At 33.4% G+C, this 11709-nt stretch overlaps 1 protein-coding gene across 4 annotated transcripts in view; it reads left to right on the top strand.

Annotated features, from left to right (window-relative positions):
* Positions 1–9683, top strand: part of LOC106462874 (probable nuclear hormone receptor HR38) — a 69153-nt gene extending 59470 nt beyond the window's left edge. For 3 of the 4 annotated variants that reach the window (XM_022390274.1, XM_022390276.1, XM_013922840.2), the window contains 5 exons: positions 2795–2924; positions 4656–4816; positions 6403–6605; positions 8041–8213; positions 9091–9683. In XM_022390274.1, coding sequence (XP_022245982.1) covers positions 2795–2924; positions 4656–4816; positions 6403–6605; positions 8041–8213; positions 9091–9347 — 924 coding nt within the window. In that variant the 3' untranslated portion in view covers positions 9348–9683. Of the gene's footprint in view, positions 1–2794; positions 2925–4655; positions 4817–6402; positions 6606–8040; positions 8234–9090 lie in introns of all 4 variants that reach the window. The other variant, XM_022390275.1, reaches the window with a different exon arrangement.
* The last annotated feature ends 2026 nt before the right edge of the window (positions 9684–11709 follow it).

Here is an 11709-nt window from a genome sequence, read left to right on the forward strand (position 1 = left end):
CCGCATGGACCTAATGAACCTCCATACCAATTTTGGTGAAGATCCATCCAAAGTAATTACCTGGACATACAACAGACAGTATTATTATATTCATATAAATACAGTAATAAATGTACCAAGCCAAATACGAGAACTACGTAAGTAACTACAATAACAATCTGGCTAAGAAAGAAACTGGTGTTCAGTAAATACATCAATCAGCCAAAATACAGTAACTAATGGTCAAATTAATGTCCAGTATACACGACCAATCAGCCAGAATAATAAAACTAAGGTACAATATCATTCTGACAAAACACAGTAACTAATTAATATTCAATATATATAGTAATTAGTTTCAACACTCAAAACTAAAAAAATACCATTAGTAATGTATAAACATAGATTAAGAACAGATAATTTTCAACCAATAAATATTACTATTAATGTACTAGATAAGAGGGGATTTAAAAGAAAAGACAAATTTCAACTAATGAATTATTGATTTTTGTTTTAGTAAAAACTCTGTGATCGCCATGGGAAATTCTAGCATTATAACTCCACAAGCCTACGGGGAAAAATAAGTGTTCTTAGTAATTTATACAATATAGCAGTAGATTGTGAAGAGCTGATAAATTTTCCACTAACTAATATTCCTTGTAGCTCAAAGTATAGAAATGGACTAACAAGATGAGACCAGTGCCGAAGTAGTAAATACTATTAGTAACTAGCCGTAGTACCTGTCCCCTGGACAGAATTTAAGTAAATACATGGTCAATGAAAGGTTATCTTAAGACATGAAAAGTTGCTTCCCTTATATGTAATTGCAAAAAACGCCCATAAAAACTGCAAAACACAAAATGTGAAACCGCAAGTTTGAATGTATCCCCGCATAGACCCCCAAAAAACTACATGCCAAAATTGGTGAAGATCCATCAACAGGGAGCGAAGTAGTGGTAAAAACCGCAGTACTAATATATGTATATAAATACAGAATATTGAGAGTTAATCACAAATTATTAAAACGGTGTTCTGCCTTTGGAATTACTTCTTCTATTGTTAATTATGCGTATTCTGACTGCCGTGTTTATGCATTTATCGTTGGATACTGTAATTTCACTAGCAACAAGTTACTACGAAGGACGTTGTGGTCAGACATATGCCACACATCTTGACCTATTTCTCGTAGACCCTACACTATGAGTACAGGTCGGCTTTACAGACCACGTTTAAGCAGGTCATTGTTACAAACATTCATTGAAAGTGTGGGAGAGTAACAGGCGGGTACTTGATCTAATGACCAGGAGCAGGCAGGTACGTGGTCTAATGACCATGACTAGGCATGTACGTGATCCAATGGCCAGGAATAGGCAAATACGTGGTCTAATGACCAGGACTAGGTAGGTACGTGGTCCAATGGCCAGGAATAGGCAAATACGTGGTCTAATGACCAGGACTAGGTAGGTACGTGGTCTAATGGCCAGGAATAGGCAGGTACGTGGTCTAATGGCAGGAATAGGCAGGTTCGTGGTCTATTGACCACGTTTCTCGTGAACACATTCATGGATTTCGTGATGTGGCTGGAAACTTGTAAGCTTTTGGATCATAATCCTTCGTTAGAACTTTAAATCTTTGTTTATTGTCTTGTTTACGATACCAGAAGATATGTCCTAGTTCATTATTATGGCTTTTGGAATCATAGTTTCAAGGTACACTTTTTTCAAGGCACTGCTCCGGATTGGCTTAGAATGTGATTGCGGAGTCTGTTGGTGTCCTAAACTGTTTGATGTGCGTTATTTTGCTTTGATCAAAAATAATAAATTAACGCTTCTTGGAAACGTTGTTCTTTGTGACTATACATCGCATAACGATCTCACTATACTAATAACACCTGTAGAGCCACAGCTCGCACCTAGGGTCATTGCATGAACTTACGTACGTTTTAATAACACTGATTAAGAAGATTAGCTGAGCTTCAACCAATGGATACCATTAGTGCCATACAGGAGTAGACTGAAAACAACAAATCGGTTTTAGCCTCGCATTATGAAGACGTTTTAGTACAGCGTGATAATATGCAACAAGTATCTAAAAGAGGGGTGAGATATTCTGTTACTCTTTGTTGTACTATATACATTGTGTCTAATAACTTCTTAGAATAAACATCTGCATATCTCCATGTTGTACGCGATTCATATTCCTAAAATATTATATTATACTCTAAAAAAGAAAGAAAAAGGTGTGATTGGAATGTGATTCCAACAAGCACACTGAAGTGAGAATTCACATCTTTAAAGGTGTAAATTTAGATTGAACAAACAAGAGTCTACACGAAAGGTGTGAATTTATAAACAGGATGTAAGTAGTACATAAAAATAAAATAAACAACTGTTGACAGAATTTTTTGCACTGATATCATTTTATGAACATACTTTTCTAAAAGAGAGTAGCCCTACCCCTAATGGCTCAGCGGGAAGTCTGAAGACTTATAACTCTAAAAACTGGTTTTCGATATCCTTGATGGGCACAGCACAGATAGCCCATTGTGTAGCTTCGCGCATAGTAACAAACAAACATACAAGAAGAGAGTAACTCTTCAAAATGTACAAATTTCCAATTAAATTTACTTTTATGGAGTTTATCTATTTAAAATATTATTATTAAATATTTCATATTTTTATTGTGAGTATGGAAACATGTTTTCCGACGAAACATATGAAATCACGTTTTTTGTTGTTGTTTTTTATCCCAGTGTATGCCCTGAAAAATGTATATTTTATAGAGACTGTTGTTAACAAAATATTTTTTTTAACAGCGTACTGTCCAAAAGGGAGCAAAATATGTTTGCCTAGGAAACAAAGATTGTCCAGTAGACAAGAGACGCCGAAACAGATGTCAGTTTTGTCGATTTCAGAAGTGTTTAGCTGTTGGAATGGTTAAAGAAGGCGAGTAATTCATAATTACTTTGTAGAGGTGATTAGGAAAACTGAGATTTCTTCGTGGAGTACTAGAAAAGCCACTAAACATAAAATACAACATATGTATAAAACATAACATAGATGGCGCTCTCAAGTTTTACTAAAACTCTCTAGGTTGGTTTACAAGTAAAATCGACATCCCAGAATTCAGACAAATGCAAAACTGGCTTACAGTGCAATGCACTACCATATTTAACTTGTTCATGGCCGACTAAATCTATCATACGTTCACAGCTTATATAAAATATGTTGAGCTACATCTTTGTAAAGTAGGATTTACAGTTTTTGATGTGCATTAGGCGTTTCTAACAATTCTCTCTAATTCCAATCTGAAGAAACGTTGTGACATTTTATTTTTGTTCCGTAATTTTTTAAGCATATCAGAGCCAAAAACAACAATAAAACTAGTTATCAATCATGTTGTTTATTTAAAAAAAAAGACTCACGCTTTAGAGAAAGAAATATCACATCTTAGAGTTAATTAATGTGAACGTAGAAACTAAGGAATCCGTTTGATCAGAAGTATATTGTTTTTCTGTATGCATTACACTAACTAAGATGCTTTTGAAGTAACAATATACAAAACAAAAAAATACCAACTACACCTAAAATAACAAAAGCAGACCACCTGGGGTATGTAAGATGAAATTCTGTAAATAATAAGTTATACCCAGAAGCACAATAACTGCACTACTAGTAATGTTGACCATTAACCATACATATGTTGCAGTGGATCTTGGAGAACACTTGCCACCTTCTCGTTGAGGTTTTGGCCTATCGTGAGTCGTCAAAACGTTGTTTACTAGCCACCAGTTTGTCTACTTGAACTGATGCAACAATGTCCTGTCTAATGATCCTTTAGTCGCAAAGATTATCTACTTAACATTACAACAAATAAATTTTCACATTTTTCAAAAATGTGAAAACACCTCCGATGTATATAGAAAAACACGTATCAAGATAACCACAAACATAATTACATTGCATAAAACAGTTATAAGCATATTTTAACACTGATATTTTAGCTATGACAAGGCAAAACCATTTTTCTAGCATAATCTCTAAGTTCTTAATTTATTTTAGTGCAAATCAAATATCTGCAATCAATCATATTGTTTGGAATGCAAATAATTAACCGTTTTAGCCTACGCTCGTAAATAAATATTTAGTATATGTGGTTTTATATCGTTTCAGTTTGCGAAATTTGACTTCAATATAGAGTATGGTCACAACCTCGATCACTGCTCTGAACGAACTGTGTTCACGGTATCTTTAGTAACTAGATATAAAGCAGTAGCATCCTATACATGCTCGATGAGACTGAAGTTCAGTGAACCAGTGGGATGAAGTTGGGACCAGTTGCAACAACAGATGGCAGGACAAAAGGTTGTAGCATGTGGTTCTTAGAAAAAGATAAATGTACAATGCTTACCAAAACTTGTCATTTAACTTTGCCCCTAGGTGGCTAAGCGGTATTTCTGAGGGATTAAAACTTTAAAAATCGGGTTTCGATACTCGCAGAGGGTACAACACAGACAGCCCATTGAGTAGCCATGTATTTAATAACAAACGAAAATAAAAACACTTACATTTATAGTAGTACTGCGTAAATATTTTATAATAAGTTTCCGACAATGGAATCTTAACTATTAGTGGCTACTTGCTCATTTTGCTTTCGTCTAACCGTTACGGTTTTAGTGGTCAGATCGGACAGCTTGAAGGGACGGCGTGGTCGTTTACCATCTAAACCCAACATACAACAGGAGTCACCACCATCTCCTCCTGTCAGCTTGATTACGTCACTAGTTCGTGCTCTTGTGGACACAACCCCTGATGTTGCCAGTCTTGACTACTCTCAGGTAAAGATTAAGTATTTGAATGTCATATTACATCCTTTGCTATCTATTGACACTTTTTGTTATCAAATTGTTGAAAATATATCTAAACCATATATTTTTCACATAAATATTAATCCACAAATGTTGAATTATATTATATTTTTAAGGCTTGTGTTCAGGTAAGATATCGCATCCCCTGATTTCCAGTCTTGACTATTCATAGGTATAGATTAAATATTTGATTGTCAAACAACATACTTTGCCATCTACTGAATATTAATGCCTAATCTTGGATTATATCAAAATTTTAAGGCTTTTGTACAGATAAGATATCCTATCCTTAGCGTGTACTTGGTGGTAGGAAGCTGTAGATGTTTAGTTGTGTTGTTTTTCACCAGATGGCACCAGATATAATTCTTATCAAATTCCTTAATTCGTCTGCCTCAATAACGAAGCCAGGATATTTCTTGTAGTGCAGATTATACTACAGTAATTTCTTTCCTTCTGCTTTTTTTCTTCAAAAAGACTCATATTAAGCTATACAAAAAATAACATACAAAGCTCGAGAAAATTAAATCACTCATTAGGTTGAGCATACGCCTACTAACAATATAGACATTACGTCACAATAGTTATTACAATATGGATAATTATAATTTATTCACATTTTTTTACTTTATCACTCGAATAATTTTAGTTGAAAATATAGATAATTGAACCAGAACAAAGTTTTAGAGTACTGAACCTAATAAATTATTGCATTCCCTTCCCTCTTCAGAATGGTGCCCCCCCCCCAGTGGCACAGCGGTATGTCCGTGGACTTACAACGCTAGAATCCGGGTTTCGATACCCGTGGTGGGCAGAGCACAGATAGCCCACTGTGTAGCTTTGTGCTTAATTTAAAAACAAAAAGGAAAAACTTCAGAATGGTGACTCCTTTGCATATTTTGTTAACAAGTGTTAAAGTTTTTACCAATAAAAACCCATATTTTCACCCGGAAACACGTCACTTTACTTTAAGTCTTACCCTTCGGTACTGTTCTTTTTTACCGTGTAGGTTAAACTTAATAATGGCCTTAAGAAGTGGTTGAAAGCTTAAAGAATTTCTTGTAAGAAAATATTTCTTTCTTGCGTGTAGTAGATCGTTCTTTATCTGTGATATTACCATCAGCATATATACATTGTATAGAATAACTATACAACCTTCGAGTACCAATAAAAAAGAAAACGAGAGCCTTATACACTAAATAAATTATTATAAAATAAAGTTCCGAAAAAAAAAGGTTTAGATGTTAATGACTATTTGTAAGAGTTACTGAATTTATTACAAATGGCTAGTACTCCATAAGATTTGTTTCAGTAGCAGAAAAATACGCATCTGTCATGATTCAGCAAGTGGTGAGTATGATTAAGTTCCTCAAGACATAATTGTCAGATACTTTGATTCCATTATGGTGTGTTTTAAAGTTCTAGTTCTGGATGGAATCCAATGTTGAAGTATACAGAGAAAAGATGTAATTTCTCTCACTCTTAACTGTGTCTGATAGTTATTTCACGTAGAATTAAAAACATTAATATATCACGTAACATACTGAAGTTTTTATTAGTTTAGGGAAGTGTTAGCTGGTGAAAACCCACTTACAGAAGCTGAACAAGTACAGCAGTTTTTTAGTGTGATGACATCATCTTTGGAGATTACTCGTATTTTTGCCGAGAAAGTTCCCGGCTTCTTGGAACTAAGCATTGAAGATCAACAACTTCTGTTTCAAGCCGCCAGTCTTGAGCTTTTTGTTATTAGACTGTCATATCGGTAGGTTAACGTTTAAACATGAAATTCTTGTGGTCATATTCAAAACTAGCATGGATTATATCACAGTTAACTACTGCCTAGCTTTCAATAAAGAAATAGACGATAAGAATTTTAGAAAACAGGTAAATATAAGAAAATAACATATTTTATAACGTGACTTCTTGTACCAATTCATTTTAACCGCGGATCATAGCGTCCAAGGTTTAAGATGTCGCTTAGGTGAGGGCGTGTTATAAAAGTAAGAGCTATTCTGTCATTTGATTCAAAGAGTCTGACAGGTTCTTGTGATAGCGGGTTCTAGTAGGTGGTTGCCTCGCTTGTGGTCAGTAGTTCAAAGTTAGGGATGGTTATACTTGAATCCTAGAACTCATGTGCATAAAGTCCTGTTCAAATTAAAAATTCGACTTCCACTGTAATAGAAACCACTATAGAATAACTACAAGATAATATCTGAATTTCAATGAAAAGAAAACAATGGCCTTATATACAAAATAAATTATTCTAAAATATAGTTTTGATGTTAAAAATCATTTCTAAGAGATAGAGCAATTATAACTGGCGATAGTACTCTAAAAGATGTAATTCAGTTGCAGCAGAAAAACAGACTATTCTGATAATTCAGATCTTCAAGATCTTCAATGCCAGAATTTTTTATTCCCTCACAGCATGTTTTAAATCTGCTCAAAAGTGGCATTGATTGTATCACAGTTAACTACAGCCGTGGTGTTTAAGAATATAGAAAGTGGTCATAAGAATTCTACAAAACAACTCACTATAAGAAAAAGAAAAAACATGCTGTTTTTCAACGTGGCTTTTTGCAACAGTTCACTGTAAGGAGGGAGTACAGTCATAAAATAATCACGTATTGTATGCTGTTTAATATTTCACCTTTCATCATAATGACATATGAAAAAATACTAAAATCTATATCACTTATACAACTATGTCTAACTTAGTTGTATATGAACTTACGAGAGGATAGTCGATTAACAAAACTTTCGCTTAATTTATTAGAATAATTTCTTTTTTCACAGTTATCTTTGCTGTGTATCTTCCTTGTATGAAAGTTGACAAATTTTGTGACCATCAAATTAATAACATTGATTTCTTTTTGAAACATTTTCTTTGTTGTCTATTACGTTATATTCGATAGTATAAACGCTGTACTGTAGCATGATTTCGTTATGAAATAGCATTAAATGTCGTTACGAAAAACAATTTAAATTAAATACTGATAGTTCAGAATATTGTCATCAGATGGCAACTAAATAGTCTTAAAATAGTCGTCGTTCAGACGCGGCTCGGTTGTTTTTGATGTTTATTAAGACACTGGATTTATCAACCTAGTCCAGGGTGGTTTTAAATGTTTGTTACTGACTATTTCTTCAGAATTTTCCTGATTGCTTATAATTTCTATTGCCGATATTATCTTAAGGTTGGATGAACGTAGCCTAACATTCTGTAACGGCCTGGTTCTTCACAAGGAACAATGTCGCCGTGCCTTTGGTGACTGGCTAGACGCTATTGTTGACTTTTCTCGTGCTCTGCACAGTCTTAATATAGACATATCTACCTTAGCCTGTCTCTGTGCCATGATCTTGATAACGGGTAAGGAATTTTCGATAAAGGTATGTTTAATTAAAACCATCATAAAATTATTATTAAAATATATCGATCATTTTGTGAAGACTACTCAGTGGACAATGGTAATTATTGTTTCGGAACATACAAATAAAAAGCATCTGACTGGCGTATTGCAACAAGTTTGTAAAAGTATGTTATTGAAAATTATATCTCATAGTCCAATATTTCTTATTTATTATTCATCTTGAAAATTCAATCTATAACCAAGCAGAAACAATATATTTAATTTCAACTTGAGAATAACTCCGAAACTTTATGTTTTGACTGTTTGTCTTGTAATTGTGTATTTAATATTTATAGTTTTTTCATTTTAAGTATTGAAACTCTGAGTATTATTTATAAGATCGATATTTAATTCTGTTAAACTGACTTCACAGATTTTTTTTTTTTTGTTATCAGTATATCTTACGATATTTATCAAACAAATATTGTTATTCGTTTATAATAATAATAACTAAAAAATAATCTTTTCACAAACTGGTCTATTTTAAACAAGTGCAGTGCTGGGTTTCTACGTTTATCCGTTTGTTTGTTATTAGTTAGAAATCTACACAATGGGCTATCTGTGTCGTGCCTACTGCAGGTATCGAAACCCGATGTTTAGAGTTATAAGCCTTCAGACTTACTGCTGAGTTAAGGAAGGGGCTCTATTCTTGTGAAATTGGGTTATTTATGCTTGTTTAAAAATTGCTCTGCCGTTGTAAAGAATATGACCTAATAAGCTTCAAATTTCTACTCTTTAAGTCTCTCTCACCCTCTCTGATGAGAGATTTTTTCTATTTATTCATTCATGTAAAGATTAAAGCGCCTTTTCTTCTTCTTTTTTTTATTCTAAACGCAGAGAGACATGGATTAAAGGATTCTCAGAAAGTTGACTTGCTACAAATGAAGATTGTTGGCGCCTTGCGTAAGCATGTGACCTACAGGAGTGAATTTCAGAAGAAAACGAACTACTTCTCTCGTATTCTAGCCAAGCTTCCTGACCTTCGTTCATTAAGTGTTCAAGGTCTTCACAGATTATTCCACTTAAAACTAGAAAATCTCGCGCCTTTACCGCCTTTTATTGATAGTTTATTTGAGTCAAAGGTTCCTTTTTGAAGTTAACGTTTATATATTTCTTTCAGTTTTTGCCCTTTGTAAAAGGATCTTTAGCTATTATTTGGAGCAGGAATACTAGTAAAAAACACGCCTTAGGAATAAGTTGATTTCGTTAAACCGTCTAACAAGTGTTCTGCAAATATCAAACTGAAACCCTAAAAGAAAGATATATTTCTGATCAAATAATGTAAAACTAATCAAACATAATGCTTTTATAAACTTTTCTTACAGTTTTTTACTTGTGCAAGGTTGCAATAGGTGTACAATCGGGAAACGTTTCGGTCATCAAATTCAATATGACAATTCAGTAGCAAATGTATTTACATTTTTAATTCAGCTATCAAAAGCAGTGGCTTAATTACACTATTTAGTCCAAATATAAAGTAGTAGTGCTTCTCACTTGTAATAATATGTTGAGTCTGTGTTAAACGATGGACCACATAATGTCGAAGTGATACATCTCGCTTTTATCATATTTATATTAAACATGTTTTGATTCATAACTCTGTTAACTATTAGTCTAAGAATTGGTGGAGATTTATCCATGATTAAAAGCTATCGGGTTAACTGTGAAAGAATTAACCTTAATATAAAGGTAACAGGTTTTTAGCTGTGTAACACTGGATAAAGACTTAACTGACTATAATGAGAAGGTAACTGGTTTATGAATGTATAGAAATGGATGAAGACTTAACCTTAACAAGGAGGTAATGGATTCAATTCATTAACGATAAAAGAATTTATAAATGTTGTTATAAACAACAGATTTGTTAATCAAACATTTTGGTGTTTTCTATTGAGAATTTTAATAGCTGTACTAGTCCATATTTTAGGACAAATATAATTTCTGTGTCTGTTGTGTTTGTACTTGTTTCAAGTGAGGTGATATTTTGATTAAAATTTATGTGGACAAGTGTACATTGAGTGGATAAACATGTTAATAACCTAAAACTTTCTGTATACCTGGTGTCTCCTGGTGGCTCAGCGGTAAGCTTGATAGCTTATAACACTGAAATTTGGAGTTCAATTCTTCGCGATGGACACAGCGAAAATAGCCCATTGTGTAGTTTTGCGCATAAAATGAACGAAACTATATACATGAAATATTTTTTGTGGTAATTGCAGGATATTATTAATGTCACTTTACATTCGTCGCTAAGTGTAAACGTTTTTTTTAACTTCTTACCTGTTATATGATAGATAAATCAAATTTAGTTTATTGAAATGGTGTTATATTATTATCAAAATGTTGTTCGCATTTCATATTTTATGGTGACTGAACTATATATATATATTTAATTAAGTGTCCCAAACATAATTATTTCATTTACAAAACACTAGTGAATTCTTATATATGGTAGATTATAGATTTACTTGGAAGTTTGTGATAAAACCTGATCAAACCGTTGTCTATAAATGAACAGTTTTTAACTATTACTCGAATAACACATGATGGTAACCCTAATTTTTATTTTATTTTGTTAGCAAAGTCATTTCAATATGGCGGGCGAATGGTCATCTCACTTATTCTTAGGTTGACATTCTTTTATGATACGTTTCATATTTAAACGCGACATATATTTTAATATCCTCAGCACAATAAGTTAGTCATATTTAGAATTTGATATCAATCTAAAGAAAAATATGATTATTTTTGTGGTAACTTATTGCCCTTAATTGTATAAAATAGCTTTCAACATATTAACTTACTTTGCTAAATAATAAGTTTGTGAATGTAAAGAAAGCACAGTTTTAAAATTTCATTTAAAGTTTAACAAGCAGAATGGTTTCCAATCTTGTTATGATATAGCTATACTATAACCGAAAGTTGACCAACATCTGCGCAACTGATCAAAAAATTATTAATTTATGCCTTATCTATTGACTTTAATCATTGAATGTGGCCTCACTATTTACGTAATTTCCTGCTTTGGTGCGAGAGAACAAACCTTTATTTACAATATCTAAGTGCCATGTTGCTGAAGTTCGGTTTCGTGAAAGTATCTTTCAAATTGTGGAACTCCGTTAAAATCCGAGGCTAAATTTCCCGCCGTTGGCAGAGCGCAGGTAGTCCATTGTGTAGTTTTGTGCAAAAAAAACACAAACAAATCTGAAAATGCTGACAGTATTCATAAGCATTGGAACGGGGAGACCTGGACTCCAATACATGGGGACAAAACTTTCCTATAGGCTTTTGTAGGTTTACAGTTTCTTCAACTTTTATTGAATTTTTAGTTCAAAATATTGCCTTAGTGTAGTGCAGTGGTCGGCAACCCATGACCCGCGGGTCACTAAGTACCCGCGGCAATAATTTGGCTGACCCGCCAAAAGTTGGCTTCACCATTGCATCCCGTAAGGGGAC

The sequence above is a fragment of the Limulus polyphemus genome, unplaced genomic scaffold (genome assembly GCF_000517525.1).
Source record: "Limulus polyphemus unplaced genomic scaffold, Limulus_polyphemus-2.1.2 Scaffold1272, whole genome shotgun sequence".
NCBI lineage: Eukaryota > Metazoa > Arthropoda > Merostomata > Xiphosura > Limulidae > Limulus > Limulus polyphemus.